Raw genomic sequence first — 19309 nt, 5'->3', positions numbered from 1 at the left:
GAGGAGGAGGAGGAGGGAGTTATGGAGATTAAAAATAAGCTAATAATCAGCGTTTTAAGAAAATATTGAGAGAAATGCTAGAAAAAAATACAAAGTATACAAAAAAAATATAAAGTAACATAAGTCCTACCATAGATTATTAAAATAAAAAGGTACCAAACATGCTGGCTACACAGTAATTGCCTGAATGTGCTAAAAGGAGGTTGGTTATCTTCTACCTTCTTAGAGCTGCCACACTCATTTGCAAATGTATTTTGACTACTTCTTTAAAAATTGAAACAGGTACTAATGAGATATAGGTCTTTTGTCCAAAAGGCATCTAATCTACAAAACAGATTATAGTATTTTTCTCAGTCGGAGTTAACAGACCAAACATTCTTTGGAAAGAATACAATTTTTTAACCAACTTTTTGGCATCATCCATTCTGGCAGTTGATCTTCACATTCCTAGCTAGGTGTTCATTTGAAGTAGACAAAATTTGTCATTAGAAGTATCTTTGTAAGCTGTAATGTGAAAGCAAGATGACAATCTCTTACTGTGTATGGGGTCACCTGGTGGAATTCCAGTTTTGTCATTTGTTTTTGGCTAGTTATTTAATCCCCATGGGTTGGGATGAAATATAGCTTTCTATCTGCAAACTGACAGGAGCAGAGTATTTTTTCAGGAAAATTCTTTAGATGCTTGTTCTCTTATTCTCACAGAATAATTTTTAAAACATGCAGTATAGTAACTAATAGTATTAGGTTGGATAATTCCTATAACTACCAAGACAAGCAAGAATAAGAGGGTTTTTTATTTGTTTGTTTGTTTTTTCCCTCTTCTATCATTAACAAAACAGAAGACTCAATGTGATTGACCTAATTAATTTTTAGTCTAGATTTGAGCAGAGCAACATAGAAGTAACTAGCCATGTGACTAGTCTGTACTGAGATATGCTATAAATTATGTATAAAATATCTCACTGATCATTTTTACTTTATACTGAAATGGTGTTTTGCATATATTGGGTTAAATAAATGCTATTAAAATTAATGATGTTTCTTTTACTCTTTTAAATGTGGTCAATAGAAAATTTAAAATTACATGTGGCTTGCATTAGATTTCTACTGGACAGTGTTGGTCTAGAAGTAGTGAATTCTCAATTACAGTGTTATCAGAATTATTAAAGGTGTTCTGCAAAAAAGTGGTCACATGGACTCTCAGACCTTGGCAGCCAGGACGCTAATACATGTATTTTCAAAATACTCTTCAAATAATTCCGAGACTCATTAGAATAGAAAGGAATAAAAAAAAAAATGGAGTTGGCATATGTGGGAGCTAAAGAGGAAAAAGGAATTTTTTTTTCTACTATAGTCTGTTTAATTAAAAAAAATTAGTAACAGGAGACTTAACAAATTGGTACCCACTAATGGAGGACAAAGTACAAATTGAAAAACAGCATTATAGACATTTTCTCCCATCTTCAGAATTATCATTTTGATGATGCCACCAGGTAAATGCACCCCCCCCCTTCCTTTTTTTTTTTCCCACCAGTGCCGGGGATTGAACTCAGCACTGCACACATGCTAGGCAAGTATTCTAACTCTGAGCGACACTCCAGCCCCATTGCCTTCCTGTATTGGACATTATTATTATAGGACAGAACCTCCAAATAGAAAAGAAATGTGGGGGAATCTTATGAAAATCAAAGAGAGAGCAGTAGAACAGAGGAAAGGAATAGGAGTAGAAGGTGGGGAGGGAGGAGGGAAGTGCTAGGGAGCCAAACCGGCCAAATTCTATTGTTATGTTGTGTGCACATACTAATATGTAATAACAAATCCCACAATTATGTCCAACTGTAATGCACCAATAAAAAAGGTGGAAAAATGGAGTTGTAAAAATAGAAAAGTACTTTATTCAAAAGTAACTAAACCTTTTTTAAAGTGAGTAGATCCATTTATATGATAAGGAATTTGGTCTTTTTCCTTGGTTACTGGGAGAGAGACTCTAAACACTTAGAATTTCTAAGTGCCTTTGTTATCCATGAGCTTCTTGGAATCACACATGAGTATATGCTAACAGATGAGATCAGCTGACCCAGAATGGTAGCTGGTCACTAGAAAGACCAACTATGTGATTAGAGAGTTGGGACTTTGAGTCACCCTGACCTCTGGGAGGGGAGATTGAGTTTAATCATGTAGACCATGACTTAATCAATCATGCCTATGAAATTAAACCTTGATAAAAACTTGACATTGAATTTCCATGGAGCTTCTTCGTCAGTGAACACATAGATGTGCTGAGAAGGTGATGCATTCTGATTCCATAAAGAATAAGAAGGCTGTGTTTGAGGATCCCCCCAACCCAGACTTCCTCCTGTGTATCTCTTCATTCATTTGGTCCTGAACTATATAATCTCCATAATAAAATGATAAGGCTTAAAGTTATGTTATTCTAGGGAATTACTGAATTGGGGGGATTATGGGAACCCCCATCTTTGTAGCCAGTTGGTTAAAAGCGCAGATGACTAGGGGACTCAACTTGTGGATCCTTTGAACTTTGGGCAGTTTTGTAGAAACTGAGCCCTTAACTTGTGGCATGTGATCTAACTCTAAATTGTATTTGCAAGCAAATACAGAGTCTTAGAAAACTAAATTCAAGCAGCAAATCTGTACTAACTGAGTAAACTATCCTTTAAAACTGGATATATATATATATTTGGGGGGGAGGGTACTGGGGAATTGAACTCAGAGATGCTTTACCACCAAGCCACATCACATTCCCCAGCCCTTTTTATTTTTTAATTTTGAGACAGAGTCTTGCTAAGTTGCTGAGGGCCTCACTTAATTGCTGAGTCTGGCTTTGAACCTGTGATCTTCCTGCTGTAATCTCCCAATGGGGTATATTATTTTCTGATCAAATCTGATTATCTGATCCTAAATTACCAAAAATACTACAGATCTTAAAAAACAAAACAAAACAAAAAAATAGGATTAAAGCAATTTTAAGATTTTTCTGGCTTTCAAAAAGATTATTTTACCTTTTCTTATTTTGCATTCATCTTTACCTTCACACCTACATAAATAATAATGATAATAATATTCCAACAGTTTTAAAATTACAAACATTTGCTAGTGGGAGGCTGATGCAGGAGGATTACAAGTTCAAGGTCAGCTTCAGTAATTTAGTGTGATCCTGTCTTAAAATTAAAAAATAAAATAAAGCTGGAGACGTAGATCAGTGGTAAAGCACCCCTGGGTTCAATCCCCAGTACCCTTCCCTCAAAAAAGAAAAATAAAATTACAAAACTAACTAGGGAAGACTTTAGAGACTACAGAAAACAGGACTGATTAAATCTGGTCTTTATCCATAGGGTGTGTACACCTCAGATGTGAGGGATGAGGATATATGTTTTGAAACCATATCAAGATGAAATTCATACTCTTGATGTGCAAAGATAAGATTTTTTTTAACAAAGTACTTAAGAATTTCCTTCATTTTTTAGTCAACTTTTCCTCACCAAGCTGGACACACAGTCTCAAATAAAAAAAGTAAGACAGGGAGTACAATTCAGAAAGACAGGGGAGCAATGAGGAGGGAAGGAAATCAGAGGCGGCCCTGCAGGCTGACTACAAATCACTGCCCAAAGGGAAGAGGCAATAGAAAGCAGGAAGAAAGGGAGATTGTCTTGAGAATTATAAAGAGCATTAGTATAGCATGTAGTTCTCTACAATTATTCAAGGAATGCAGGAAAAGAAAGAAGACTGAGTGCTGAGCCCATGTGTGCCATGAGTACTTCCCGGCTCGCTGAAGGACAACCATTCGTTTCTAGAAAATGAGATTCTGAAATCCATGGAGGCAAAAATGTACCGAGAGATGCTTGCTAAATCAAGGATATATGCTTTTCTCTGCCAGCCATAAGGCATTTCTGAGGTAGAGAAGTAAAAGGATCTTCTGAGACAAAGAAGAGAGATACTTTTCTGAAGATGCCTCTGCTCATCTGCTGATCTCTGCTAGATCAACAGTGGCATCCAGTGGCCAAAAGTCTCAGCACAGACTTCTTTGTCTCCAGAAAGGCTCTATTGCTTTCGGTGAAGTGGCAATTCAGAACAAAACCATTTCTGGTGACTATAACTAAGGATCCCCAAAGACATTGTACTTTGTAATACCAAGCGAAGAACCAAAGTCCATAAAGAAGAAATGAAGAGGGGCAGGTTAAGATTGGCTATGTATTTATATTTCCTGTGGCATTACTGAAGAAAAAAAAAGAAAGAAACTACAGGAAGGGATAAGCATATGCATGTGGAGTTAAAAATATCTAGGTATAGTTTTTAAGAATGAGGGATAAGACAAATAAGTATTTTAATTTTAAAAACAAAGCAATACCAAAACAAATGTTCATATGTACATTTTAAAGGTCTTCAGAAGGGAAGAATAACAGAATTAGCATGGCCAATTAAGTTTGGTTCTGAAGTGTGATTTCTTTAAAAAACTGATGGGATTACAACTGCTAAATTCAGGTATTTTTAGGGGATAAAATAAAACTGGCTCTGGTACAACTTTGACCCATAGCAAACATATAAAAAGGCAAAGCAATTCCACTCAAGGTATATTTTTGTGATTTTTCTGGGAAAGCTCCAACAAGAAATATGCTAGTAAAAAGGAAAAAAAAAAAAAAAAGGAAGGAATTATTTCTTTAATGACATAATACACGCAAGAATGAATAGAGTAATCCAAAACTTTTATCTTAACTAGAATAGGCAACAAATCTGTTCAAATCTGTTCATTTTTCACTCTAAATTTCTGGCTAAAAAAAACAATGGAACTGTCATACTCATTGCTCCTCTAACTCTCCTGATAGGCCTCCGGCTCGCTTAGGCACACATACCAACTCAAACTCACCTGTTTGGATGTGATGTGGGCAGCATGAACTGAAACTCCACCACACAGGTGTTGTCCTTAAGCTGGCGGTGTTGTACACTGTTAAGTTCATAGGCAATGTAAGCCCTTCGAACATACACCTGGCAAAAAGTAATCCTCTGTAAATAAACTTCAAAAATAGAAATAAAGAGAATGGCTAAGCCAAAAAAAAGAGAGTCTTGAAAAAGAAGAAGGTTATGAAGAAGGTGGTGGCCTGTGGTGAGACAGGTCCAAAGAGTCTATACAAACATACTTGCTTTAATTAATAAAGATGGAATTTTAAAACTATATCCATGAATATAAATGAAAATAAAAGTTGGTTGCCTCTGCTGGACACCTCTAAGTGCCTGGTAAACCTTTCACACTAACCTAAATTCTGGAGAAGGTTTGATCTTTAAGAGCATTATAGAATCATGACTACTAATTTATTAAGCATGATTATTTCAACAGAAGACAAAAGCAAGCAGTGAGAAAAATAAGAGGTGTTCATTCTGTGCCACTTAGGAGTGAAGACAGAAGATGGAAGCAGGTGCAGTACAGCTCAACTCTTTTACTATCAAATATCTTGTTTTTTTTTTTTTTGTTTGTTTGTTTGTTTTGTTTTGTTTTACCCTACTGCCCCAAATCAATTTTGGATTATTTAGATTCTCAACTTTAGGCAAAAGCAATGAGGTATAATTTGACATTTAATATCTCAAACACACTAACTTTAAGAGTTAAAGAAACAGCAACAGACTACATCTCAGCAAAAACAGTCCATCCTCATGTATATTCAATTTGCCATGCACATAAAATGCTACATGGGATTCTGTCATCATCTGAGGCATGAAAGGAGGCTTCTCATTAAGTGATATGAAAGCCCTGAAAAAAACACAGATGTTTCAAGTCTCTTTTATTTACTGAGTAGTAGAGTTTACATTTTACCCACAATACAAATAAAAAGAGCTAGTAACACTCTATGATGATGTTTTATTACATAAAATCATCTAAAATGCTCCTTTTCCCAGCTTAAAAATATCCACTTGGCAATTTTAAGGTAGTATTCAGAGCTTGCAATTTTTGTACTTAATGAGGTAGAAGTGTACTCTAGTGGAAACAGAAAAGTGTGTGGAGTCAGATTGACCTGAGTTCAAATGCAAACGCCTCCACTTGTGATTTTTGGACAAGTCACATAACCTCTCAGAATTTCACTTTGTTTTATTTCATAAATGTAAATGAGAAAAAAATAAAATACACTACACTCTATTAAATGCTATTTCTTTCTTTCCTATGAGGCAATATTTTATAAGAGCTGCTTAATAATTAAAAATATAACTAAACGCATTTTAATTTGGCTCAAATCACAAAATGATAAAGTTAACACATTTTGATCAGCCACATATATTCTTTCACTTATGTGTTATGGGGAATCCTAATTCATTATGAAATGGGAGAATTCAAATACCTGGAAAATAAAGACTACTAAAAAGTGCTGGCAGCTATTTTCCCGTGGTTGGAAATCACCAGAAACAGGTGATTAGTTCAGATGAAATACTTGAGCAACAAGTACTTTTTTCAGAGGAAAAGAGTACCCTTAAGAACCAACCCTATGAAGTGAGAGTGTAGCTCAGTGGTAGGGAAAGTGAAAAAGAACTGTCGCGATAGTCAATCAAACAGAAGAAGACATCAGCTAGAAACCAAGGAGGAGATCTGTCAAAGGACTATGAATACTCACCTCCAGAGCTGCCATCCTCACTACCTGGTTGCTATGATAGAAGAAGTTTGGTAGGACATCAAAAATAGATGTTTCAGATAGGATGAGTTTCTAGAAGGTACAAAGACATGCTTAACCCCTTACATCCAAAAGTGAACAATTTCAGTAAACAATATTTAGCATTTGAAGCATTTAGTGAAACCTAAAAATTCTGTCTATGAATGCTATGTATGAACATAAACCTCTCTGAGTCTCAGTTTCCTCAGGGACAAAATGAGAAAAACACTACTTATCCTTATAGGGCTGTTGAGAACATTATATGGGTTAACATATATGAAACTCTCAGAATAATATACTAAAAGCATTAGTTGTAAGATAATATAGGTGTTTATAACTATTACTATTCTTTCTGACACATATCTATCTGTATTTCACTTCCTAAATATTGTCTCAATGCCTCACTATGGTAAAGCCCAAATTTGAACACCATTGAAACCCTAGATTTCAACTATGAATCAAATAGGAAAACAATCTTTTTCTTCTCTAGGTTCTCCAGGAGGAAATCTTACACAAATTCTAAAGATTCCTTTGATCAGATATAATTTAATAGTATCTTAGCTTCTAAGTAGAAAAACAGAAGTCACTCCAGGAAAAATGATGTTGTTTAAAAAATAGTAAAGGCCTTCCAATTAGTAGTAAAATTAGCCAATAATCTCTTACAAAATTGGCTCTTTATATAGCTTAATAGTAAGCATTAAAATAAAATTAAAATTAAATGATATTTAAATAGCTTTGTCTCTAGAGTAACAACCATCTATGTATACATATGATTCAAATATCAGAAATCAAACAATGTTACCACTTAATTCTGACCTAGAATACTTTCTAGGTAAAAGGACAAGAGATAAAGATTTTAATAGGACACAAGGCAGGCCTATTAAGCTAAACCATTTTTAATCTAATGGCATTTTTATGAAAAAATATTTATAAGTATAAATGATTTTTAAAAGTCAAGGTATGAAATTTCATTACACAGAAAATCAAAATTAATTGATCCATTACTTAATTGAACTATGCTTGTGAATAAAGGGGACAAGAGTGCAGAGTGGTAAGAAAGAGTTATTATATATACCTGCAGGTTCTCAATGCAAAACTGATGTCCATACATGTCAATAGCTGATAAGAAGATAGACTCTACTTGGTTATGGCGAAGTTCATATGATGGCAAATGGGAGGCAATAAGAACCTTGAGTGAGAACAAAATAAGAGGCATAAGTTCCTGAGGGAGTGATTATTTCTAGGCTCCTATTAGGTAGCTCTGATACAAAAGCAATAAATATAAATCTGTAAGTGCAGGCATCAAAGATAAAACAGAGACTGAGTAAAACAACTTCTAGGTCCTGTAACATAAAGTCAATGCCACCAAATACTGAATCTTAGTTGACTCTCACCATGATTTGCGTTGTGGGCAATTTCCCATGAGGGGTCGGGGGAAGGGAGAGAAAACAGCTTCAATCAAGTTCCATCAGTGCATGTGATTTACCATTGCAAAGCTGCTAGTCCTGGGGACTGCATGACTAGCTGTTAATTGGGAATCAGGTCTGGCAGGGAGCAGCTGTGGGGAAGGTAGATGCAGCATATCTAGCCTTTAGCAACTTGAAGCAGAAAGACTAGGAAAAGCTGCTTTGACAGCCCCAGGTACTCAGCACCAAGGAGAAGGTATCAGGAAGTAACACCAATGCATGTGAGGGGCAGAGAGAGTGAAAGCAGTGTCACAAACAAACAGGGACACGGTAGGACCTGAATACCCTCAGCAGGTCACTGAGAGGTTCAATAACTTTGAGTAGTTCAGTGACATGGATACAATTGTAGAGAAAGCAGAAGGTCACTGAACAGCTTCAAATGCTGCTTCCTTGTCAATGCCCATGCAATGAAACACAAAAGGGAGCACCAACTCTCTGCTTCCCCGCTGAAACCTTTTGGAATGGAAATGAACACTACAGGGTGAAGCTAACTGGACTTCTCTCTGGGGTTGTTCTGATTGCTGGTGCCTAAGATTCATTTCATTATCTTTCTGCTTTCCACACTTGATTATTTCTTATACACTTAAAAAGTTCTCATCTGCTTCTAAGCTCCCTTTGGGAAGTAAGAAATATTGATTTCCTTCCCCCAGTTTCTTTCCCTCCTCCTGACCCTGGTTTACTATCATAGGGCTACTAGGGAGGTGGGGAACAACACCAGGATTTTATAATGGGAAAAGGAATACTATTTTAGACAGTCAACATAAATCCTTTCCTTTCTCTTTAAAAAAACATATACACATGAAAACATTGGTCTAAGGGCATGTGACATACACAGAAAATTGCATGATCTTTGTAAGGTTACTGAGTAAAAGCTAAATGTGTCTAGAACTGCCCAAACTATGAAAACTATCCCTCTTTTAAGATAAACCACAATTGTCCTTACCTGGCGTGCCCGAAGTGCTACTTTAGCATTGGTGGTCTTACTCAGTTGAGTTAACTCTGTGAGGATATTCAGCAGCTCATCAGTGAGAGTAGGGTCCCGGCCACACAACTGATCCTAATTATTAACGTAAAAAAGAACATGAACATCTACGTTAAATAAAAAAGGAACCTCAGTGGACAGGACTTTGAAATAAAGGAATGAAAACAAAATAAACAAAATTGGATTAATAAAATGCAAACTCCCTATTATTTTTATCCTAAATAATGTGGTAAAGATTAACCCAAAGGAAGTTGCTCCTAAGGAGAAGCAACCCAAATCTCCAATCATTCAGATTCAAAATTCTTAATGTATTTCTTTATAAATTATCATCATAATTTTAATATGCAGAAGAAATCATCAGAGACCACTCAAAGAGGTCAAGGGGATTCTGAATAAGAAATAACAAATGATGTCTCAAAGTTTCAAGAGGTTTTAAATAATGTAGAGACTAAAGACCTTTCTATTCCCTCTCTCATTTTGGAAAAGAAGGTAGGATGATAAAGCAAAAGGAACCATCCTGGTGGTTCTAATTCCACAAACCAAATGTTCAGCCCCCTGCCCCCATCCCAAGGATACAAAACAGAAACACAAGAACAAATTATTCATTTATAAACACATGCTAACTAAAAACACCATCTCGTATTCTGGCAATTCTGCATTCAAAATCAGGTATCCTGTTCTTGAACCAATAATCATTCCATGAATTTAAATATGGTGAATTCTTAGATGGACTAGATTCAGTTTAATCGGTATAGGATCCTCCCCTCTAAAAATTATAAAAGGTTAAGAAAAAAAATCCCTATTCTGAAATATTTCCACTGGAAACCAGTAGAATATCAGTTTATTCCCCAAATTCATCCATTATCCATGTTATTTCCATCAAAGCTGAAAAAACTAAGGATGCTGCTTTTATAAATGTCTGCCTTTTGGATTTTACAAAATTATGGGTGTAGCATTTCTTAATACAACACATGTAAGTATTGTTCCTTCTGCGTGGACTTTAAAGTGATTACATTTATGTTTTAGAACTCTTCTACTACTATCAAGGAGACATGAAAGACTTTTTTTTCTTCCTTCAGAGCTGGGAATTAATTCAGGGCCTTGTGCAAGTGCCTACTACTGGGACATTCCCCATCCTGTTACTGGTTTTTCATCCCTCTGCCACCTCCCATCATCCCTTTTCTTCAAGAATCTCTATTTCATACTCATCCTTCCCCACCTTAGGGGTACTCTGATTAGTATTTTATCACAACAGTATAAAAAAAGCATAGAACTTTGGCCTTTGGGGCAGACATGCATGTCCCAAAATTTTCCAAAATCTCTATTATGTTTCACATAATGAAAAAGATACTTTTGGAATACTTAACCCTATTATGCTGAGAAGATTTCTCCAACTTTTTGTGTGTGTGTAAAAAAAAATGATTCAGAACATGGAATTCTCCTTCCTCAAATAATTAACCAGAGATCTGCTCCAACTGTCCAGGGTCATAAAACCCATGATTTATAGTTAAGGAAGTTCAAATATTGTTTTTATCCACATAAGTGTGAAAAACAAAAACTGCTATTAAAAATAAGCCCAGGATTCAGTTGAACATGTAGCCAGATACTAAAGGACTTGTTTCACCTATCCTAGATAGGCATAAAAGCAAGAAGGGGGGAGAAAATATAACAAAGTCTTATCTTTTGCTGAGAACTAATAAGCAAAATAGAATTTCAAGGGAATATATATATAAATGGCCAGAGACAAGACCATAAACAGACAGAAGGAAAGAACAGATAGATAACAATGGATAGAGAAACCATTTTCCTATCCAAATCCTCCTTTCTTATTGTTCCTAATAGAGAAACATTATCCTTTTTGAGGTACTTTCTTCACTGATCAGAATGACTCAGGAAATCTCAAAACATGTATGTCCTGGGCAATACCAAAACTCAGCTAACTCTGCAAATAGCCAGACCAAAGTTTCAACATTAATAACCAAAGCCAATGTGGCAAAATAAGAACACTACAGTTACCTTTTCAACCTGTATCAGACTTGATAGAAATGAGTTTCCATTGAAGGAAACCTGGGTTGAACTTTAAAGACAAACTAAAAGGGAAAAAAATGAAGTTGTCCTCTTACTTAACTATTGATCATGTTCCAACTTTAAAAAAAAATTTTTTTTTTTTTTTAAACAGATGCAGTGGTACACATCTGTTATCACAGTGACTTGGGAGGATTGCAAGCCTTAGCAATTTAGTGAGACCCTGTCTCAAAATAAAAAATTAAAAAGGGTTGGGAATGTAGCTCAGTGGTAAAACTTCCCTGGATTCAATCCCCAGTACAAAAAAAAAAAAAAAGGAAAACATACAAAATCATTTTCTCATTTCATCTTTCCATTATGAAAAAAAGAAAGAAAGAAAGGATAGGGAAAAAGAAAGTATCTGTAAGAAAAGTGAACAATGGAGATTAGGAAAAATTAAAAGTAAAGTCATTACTCATTCATGACGACAGGCTGACAATCTTCCTGGGCTTCTTGTGATAAAGCAGAGAAACCAAACCTTTCTGGGATGTGTGAAAAATCAACACAATATGAATAAACCACTACTTACATTAATTCATCCAGACTTGGAAGTTTTCCATTCAAATATGATTTTTCTCCACTGTCATCATTAATACTCAGAAAAAGACTGGTGCCTGAACACTATATGTAAAATAACTTTCTCAACTGTCCAAAGACTTGTCCTTGACCTTTCCTTTTTTTTTTTTCTGTGTTTATACATTTTACTTTTATTTTAATTGTTACAAAATAATATTTTGGGTTTGAATGACCTTTCTTTTCTAGAAAGAAACCACCAGTATTCACAACTACTCATCCTCAGGGAGCTCATGACCCTCTATCCTAGACAAAGGGTTCCTGTGGGCAACCGAACAAGTCAACATCACCATGTAATCCTGGTAAACATTTTTACCAAAGCACAATTGTTATCAGCAGATGTGTTTCCTCAAAATAAAATATATCATTTAAAGAACCAACCCACTGATTTGGGGGTTATACGTCATTTGCAAAAATCTGTAGACCAAAGTGAAAATTACTATTCAGCAAGAGTTAAGACTGGTACAACACAGATATTTCTTATTTTTATTCTCATCGTCATTGGTTGCTAACTATGGGGAATATGCTGGATTTGCAAAAATATAATAGATATGCTTAACTATCAAAACCAGTCAGTTATTCAGCTTGACAGAAAAGCCCAAATGAGCCTAACTTGATCTTAGCATCTTAGACATTAAATAATTCTGAGGAAGGCAACTCAAAATGGGAAGAACGTGACCTTATATGTAACATAAACTACTGCCCTAATTCCAACATCAACAAGCAACTGGTAACTTCTTCCAATCACGATTGAACTTTTTGACATTCTAAAGATGTTATAGGATGGGTTTAACAATAAATTGTTAGCTACATCCTTATTCAGTACACTTGATTGAGACTACTGAGAATTTTCTTTCTTACTTACACATTGGATATATTATATGTAGCCATGATATGAGAAATAAGAGAAGGCACTGATCTTTGCTTGTCTAAACCAAATCAGTTTCATATGCATGGCATTAGTCATATGGAAGCATGTTCATGTGGCCCAGATCAGAAATAAGGCATAAGCATTAACGGAAAGACAATCTTCCTGGGCTTCTTGTTCAGCATCAAGGTGACTATTCAATATGTACATTGCTATGTACACAGCTATGGGAATATTGATATTTTTAATGTTGATAATTTAATTTGGCCAAAGAGTCCCTTAAATATCTCTAAGTAAACACAAACACTATTATTCTAAACTCTAAGTTTTTACTTATAAGGTTAAATTTAAGAAATAGAGCGTTCAAAAAGTTAACTTACTACCAGGCACAGTAATGCCCATTTGTAATCCCAGCAACTTGGGTGACTAAGGCAGGAGGATCATGAGTTTAAGGACAGCCTGGGCAACTTGGCAAGATCCTGTCTCAAAATAAAAAATAAAGAAGGCTGGGGCTATAGCTCAGTGATAGAGCAACCCTGGGTTCAATATCCAGTACCAGGGGTGGGAAAAAAAAGTTAAAAAAAAAATTTACTGTTTGTCTTTCAGACTTTGCTTTCATATTTGGTACAACGATCCAAAGGAAATTGGACAGAACTTTACCCTTTTACTTGATATTTTTACTTTCCAGATAGGGTGAAAGATTAGAAGAAATTTGGTCAAGATGCCATGGAACAAGTTACTACTAGGCAACTTATGCTAATACCTAGAAAGGATGAAGGCCCCTCTTCACTGGAGCAGCCTGATTTCTTGATCTTTTTCTGTAGGTTCAAAGGCCCCAGAAATCATCATCTAGCTCAGCAAAGCACACCATCAGCATTCCTATTTCTAGAAAACAGAGATTGGAATGCTGGGGCACATAATCATCAATCAGGAAGCCAAGGTAAGCAAAGAAAGGAGAACTAGCAGAGAACACAAGCTAGGGGAATTGAAATGCTACCATGTTCCAGTGACATCTGTAAAAGACAATAAGACCTTCAGAAAGAGTAATCCTAACAACTAAAAAAACTCTTACCAGCTATTACCATCAATGCAGATGGAGTGGGGGTAGGGTCACTGGCCATTGTCAATGAAGAAAAAAGAAAGACATGCCTGGCATTCAGTAATATCGGATCAGAAAGGAACACCATCTGAGCTTTTATCCCTGATCCATAAGTCACTGCTAGCTGGCCTTGAGCTCAATCACATCAATTAACTTCTTTATTTTCAAATCTCTGACATGGGGCAAAAGCAACAAATATATGAAAGGAAACTAATGATATATAAGCCTACAGATCCTATTATGCTTACTGAGTCCTGTTTTGTTTTTAAAGAAAAATGTGACGATGTCAAAACAGAGAAAAGACAAATCTAGCTTCCTGCTTCACAAACACCTCCTTTTTCTCCTCTGCCCTATCATCTAAACCCAGATGCTCTGAAATATCTCTTTTCTCCAAAGAGCTCAGTCTGTTGGAAAGAAAGTTTGGGTACTATCCCTGCAGGTGAGAAGTAATCAGACGCCAAGGTGTGGGTAAAAAGAACAACAGCAAGCCAGAGTCCCATTGGCTTCTGCCTGTCCTGACTGGCAAAAGCAAAAAGCAAAGCCTCAAACCAGTTCTCTGACAGGGCCCAACGCCTCTGCAGCACCCCCGTGTAATTACACACTTGAGTGACTGGACTCTGAAGAAAATTGAAGGCCTGAGCTCCGAACAGCTGCCATTTTCTCTCTCCATCACACCAGCGTGATTACTTGAGAAATGAACAGCCCCGGCTCAAAGCTACTCCAGAATTCTCAGAGGAAATATGGCTCCGTGTTCCAATAATGAGATTCTTAAGGCAAGCGTTACTTACAATCACTCCGCAAAAGGAGCGAGCCGAGCCCCTATATCTTACAAATTAGAATTTAAGAAACCCAGCGACAGTCCTGGACGATCATTACTCTTCTGCTGCTCCAAGGATTCTGGGCTTTGGTCTATTTTTAGTGCAGAAAACTGTTACGTTCTTAAAAAGGTAATCATAATAAGATGAAAAATTCACCATAATTAGCTTCATTTAAAGGCAAATTCTACCCCATTTTAGGTCCAAACTGACAGATTCTTCTACCCTCTCATCATTATCCCTTGCCTCTAGAAATTCTTGGCCTTATGCAAGTGAGAATTAACATTTCTTGCATTAAAATTTGAAGGAAAAAAAGTCAGATTTCTTCCCTCTTTTGATTGAGAAAAAAAATATTAGCAAGTTGCTGGTATAATGTCTTTGTTGAAAGCTGTCATTTGGAAAAAATAAAATATTACGTAGTGATATGTATTTTCAAATGCACCTTCTGAGTGCCTCATCACCTAGCTATTTTAGGGTAGCAAAAGTAACAAATTCTCCCTATAATAATACACTTTTAAAAAGTAGCTATTCTAAAAAATCTTATATCCTTTAGAGTTAATCAGCTAGGCAGATGGCTGAATGAGTCACAACGCTGTTTACCAGAGATGTAAGGAAGACGGTTTTCCTTCATTCTCAAGTATGAAGTAAAAAATGGCAGTCAAGATTTATTGGGTTGTGTTGCCCTTCCAGGAAGAAATGATGGAATTAAAGTACCAAGAATGCCCATTCCCAGGGACAAAAAACGAAATTCAAGGAAGTGAAGAGGTCTATAGTCCCCAAAACAAACAAGTAAGAGCAAGGCAACTAACTGTTCAGGACCTTGGGGTGAGAACTCTTTCAGAGTTATCCTCTTCTCAGTCGTCTTCTCCTAAAATTAACTCAACTGGAAAGATCTATGAGTTAAGGACTGGCAAAGCATCTTTAAAAATTCTCAAGTCCAAAAAACTTCTTCCCCCTGGTCAAGTGTACATTAGTCCTATTCACATTTACCAGTCTCATCCCTTATTCCCACTTACTAATTCCTGTATTCCTAGGATATGGGGACAAAATACTGTATACTACCAATACAATAATCTCAGCTTAGATTCTTAACATAAATAAAACAAAAAGGGAACAAAGAAGATGCAGAAAAAAATTTCAATTTCTTTGGTGAGAGGGCCAGTACTGAATTTCTAACTTTTTAAAAAAATTCTCAACATTAGAACCATTGCTTACATCTATTGAACAAATAGAATTAAAATGAATGTACATTGGTTAGAGAAGACTAGATTTTAAAGCTACTGTCATAATGACAACAGGAATGGAAAAGCACATGGCACTTTTAAATAGAGATGTGAATTTTTATGCACATAATATGCATAATAACCAGGACAATCCTTTCCTAAATAGCAGGTTCCTTCACATCAAGGATAAAGGTAGAGATGAGAAATTATTAATCTACAACCCAAGCTCCATTCATTCCATAAGTATAGAAGACAGTATCTTTTCCTCTGACCATAGCTACTAGAAGAAAAAAATATTTTTTCCATATTATCAACCATCAGATTATAAAAAATGATACTCACAATAAGCATTGTGACCAGAAGATTCTTCTTGGTGACTTGAGCATGAGAGAAAATGTAGTTCAATACAGTGTTCATGTCACTTTTATTCTCTTCCCGAAGGGTGAACACACATTTGTCATAGTGACCTGCAAGCAGCAAAAAGAATTGGTCCTCACCCATGTATAAAGGCTCACGTTTACATGCCATTTGTTTATTTCTTAATGTCCATAATTCAGCTGATAAGTGTGAAAAGAAACATCTTAACAATTTTTGAAAAGGATTTGTATAGAACTGGCAGTGTGGGTTAGCAAAAGGACCACTAGACTAGAGTCAGGAGAAGCTGCACATAAGTCCTGAGATCAAGGCCTACCTATTATCAATTCACTATTGCTCTTGGGCAAATCATTTGATCTCTCTGGGTCTCGTTACATTTATAAATTGGAGTGAGAGATAAGTTTTAAAGACTGGGGGTTTGGCAATAAATCCAACCCCACACTTAGTCTAAACTCTTATTTGGCTTTCTGGAATGAATTCCTTAGAAGAAATGGCTCTAGCGGGGCATGGTGGCACACACTAATAATTCCAATTCCTCAAGAGGCTGAGGCAGGAGGATCTCAAGTTCAAGGCCAGCCTTGACAACTTAGTAAGACCCTGTCTCAAAATAAAATGTTTTTAAAAAGGGAGGTAGCTCAGAGGCAGAATGTTATTGAGTTCAATTAAACAAACAAATAAACAAAAAAAGTCTTTGCTGATTAAAAACAAATATCGAAACACTAATGATCTTTAAGGCTTGTTTTCCCCAGTTTGAGATTCTGGTTCATCTATAACTCACTAAAAATGTTTCACCCTAATTGCTAGGAAAAACTAAACAATGCTTAGGAATTCCATAAACCAAGGTATAGATTAAGGAGAATCTTGCATTAAGTCAAAAGGTCTGTAGGGGTCGGGGTTGTGGCTCAGTGGTGGAGTGCTTGCCTCATATGTGTGAGGCACTGGGTTTAATTCTCAACATCACATATAAATAAATGAATAAAATAAAAGTCTGTCAATAACTAAAAAAATATTTTAAAAGACGGTCTGTAGGGAGACTACAATTAGGTATATTTTCACTGGCCTTCCATAAGGCCACCAGGAACAGGCTAGTTCTGGATAGGAAAGCTGTATATTGTAACAGAAAAATAAGTTTCTGGTATACTACAGTAATATCAACAATGGGATATAAGTAATATTTAGTTCATCAGAAAATGGCTTACCTCATAATTAAATATCTAAATAAAGAAGAATTAGTATTTAAATATTCTCTAGGGTCAGAATTTTATGAAACAATCAAAATACTAAAGGATTATCACTTTAGTTGAGATTTTGTGTTGGGTTATAAACTAGAACAGTAATGTTCAAACTGCATTACCATGGTTTCCTAGAATACTGACATTTGACTGGGGCAACTCTAGTTAATCTGTTTTAAATATCAGAGATGGACATCAGCATTTTTTTTTTCAAAATAAAACTAAAATATATTTGAAAAAACAGGAGACTGCAATACCTACAGAGCTTTCAATTTCATAAAAGATTCAAAAAGAAAAATGGAAGCTGTTTAAAAATTGTTTTTTGGTAGAGCAAGAGATGTTGCTTAGTGGTAGAGAACTTGCCTAGCATGTGCAAGGCCCTGAATGATCCCCAGCACCATATTAAAAAAATTTTCTTTTGGTTGTCATATATATATATATCTATATCTATCTCCATCTATATCTATATCTAAGATATAGATAGAGATAGATATAGATATATATATATAGATATTCTTCCCTAGTGAGACATTGCTTCGAAGTGACAAGAGAAACATATTTTGGTGGTAGGAATTATTAGGAACAAGGAAAATTAAAAAGAATACATTTACATGGGATGGGGGAAGACACTAATAGAAAGAAAACAATAAATGTTCCCTTCTTAAAAACTATTAATTGTGATATAAACACAGAAAAATATATAAAATCTATAGTAACAGTTGAAATAAATACCCATGTGTTATTTCAGAGCTACTAAATCTTAATAGAACTTCTTTGGTATATTTGAATACCCGTTTGTTTCTTCTTAAAAATAATTACTAAGCTGAATTTCATTTTAATTATTCTTTTGCTTTACTTTACATTTACCACCAATGTATGTATGGTTTAATTTTCCTATTTTTGAACTTGTAAAAAATGGAATCACTGCCAATTAATTCTTATGTAACTTATTTCCTTCCTTCAACATTATATTTTTGAGATTCATCCTTTTGTCTACGTGTATCCCCTGGTTCATCCATTTTCACTGCTGTATAATAATCTATTGTAGGAACATCGTAAAATGCAATAATCTATTCTACATGGGTATATTGAGATTGTTTTGTCTTGTTACTATGAAAAGTGCTGACACAAACAATCCTGTTTATGTCTTCTAATAAACCAGCATAAGAGTTGCTCTACTGAAAAAAAAAAAATGCAATTGAATTTTATGTTGACTTTTGTATTTAGCAGCTTTGTTAGGTTTTAAATAATTTAATAGTAAAATTGCGGATTCTTTGCACCTTCCAAGTAGACATTATAGCATATCTATTAACGGCAGATCTACTTCCTTATTCCTCTTCAGTCCTTATACCTTTTAATTACTTTTCTGATCTTACTGCACTGGCTGAGACATAATGCTGAACATAAGTAGCAATAGCAAATCTTTGTCTTATTCTTTTTTTGTTGAGGGGGCAGGGTACTGGGGATTGAATTCAGGGATATTCAACCACTGAGCCACATCCCCAGTCCTATTTTGTGTTTTATTTATAAACAAGTTCTCACTTAGTTGCTGAACACCTCGCTTTTGCTGTGGCTGGCTCTGTGCCACTCCCACCTCCACCCCCACTTGCTGGGATTACAGGCATGTGTTACTATGCCCGGGATAGCCTGTAAATTTTTTGTGGTGTCACCCTCACTTTCTTGTGGTACTGGGAACTGAATCCTGTGATGTTCTACCACTGAGCTACATCTCCAGTCTTCCCCTGCCCCACCCTTTTATTTTTTTGGAGACAGGGCCTCACTAAGTTGCTGAGGCTGACCTAGAACTTGTGATCCTCCTGCCTTAGTCTCCTGAAGAGCTGAGATTTCAGGCATATGCCACCATGCCCAACTGCAGGTCCTCACAAAAAATTAAAATGTCTAATTTCATTCCTAGTTTCTCAGAGTTATCATGAATGAATGTTAAACCTTGTTAAATGCTTT

The 19309-nt window shown here is 35.6% G+C and overlaps 1 protein-coding gene across 3 annotated transcripts in view; it reads right to left on the bottom strand.

Annotated features, from left to right (window-relative positions):
* Positions 1 to 19309, bottom strand: part of Acaca (acetyl-CoA carboxylase alpha) — a 236173-nt gene that overhangs the window by 119688 nt on the left and 97176 nt on the right. For all 3 annotated transcript variants that reach the window (XM_048787899.1, XM_015495351.2, XM_015495352.2), the window contains exons 23-27: positions 16083 to 16207; positions 9060 to 9173; positions 7726 to 7839; positions 6615 to 6704; positions 4883 to 5001 (exon numbers count right to left, since the gene is read on the bottom strand). In XM_048787899.1, the coding sequence (XP_048643856.1) occupies positions 4883 to 5001; positions 6615 to 6704; positions 7726 to 7839; positions 9060 to 9173; positions 16083 to 16207 (562 nt within the window). The remainder of the gene's footprint in view (positions 1 to 4882; positions 5002 to 6614; positions 6705 to 7725; positions 7840 to 9059; positions 9174 to 16082; positions 16208 to 19309) is intronic.

The sequence above is a fragment of the Marmota marmota genome, unplaced genomic scaffold (assembly GCF_001458135.2).
Source record: "Marmota marmota marmota unplaced genomic scaffold, marMar, whole genome shotgun sequence".
Classification (NCBI taxonomy): domain Eukaryota; kingdom Metazoa; phylum Chordata; class Mammalia; order Rodentia; family Sciuridae; genus Marmota; species Marmota marmota.
Note: the sequence above shows the minus strand (reverse complement) of the source record. Positions and strands in the feature narration are given on the sequence as shown.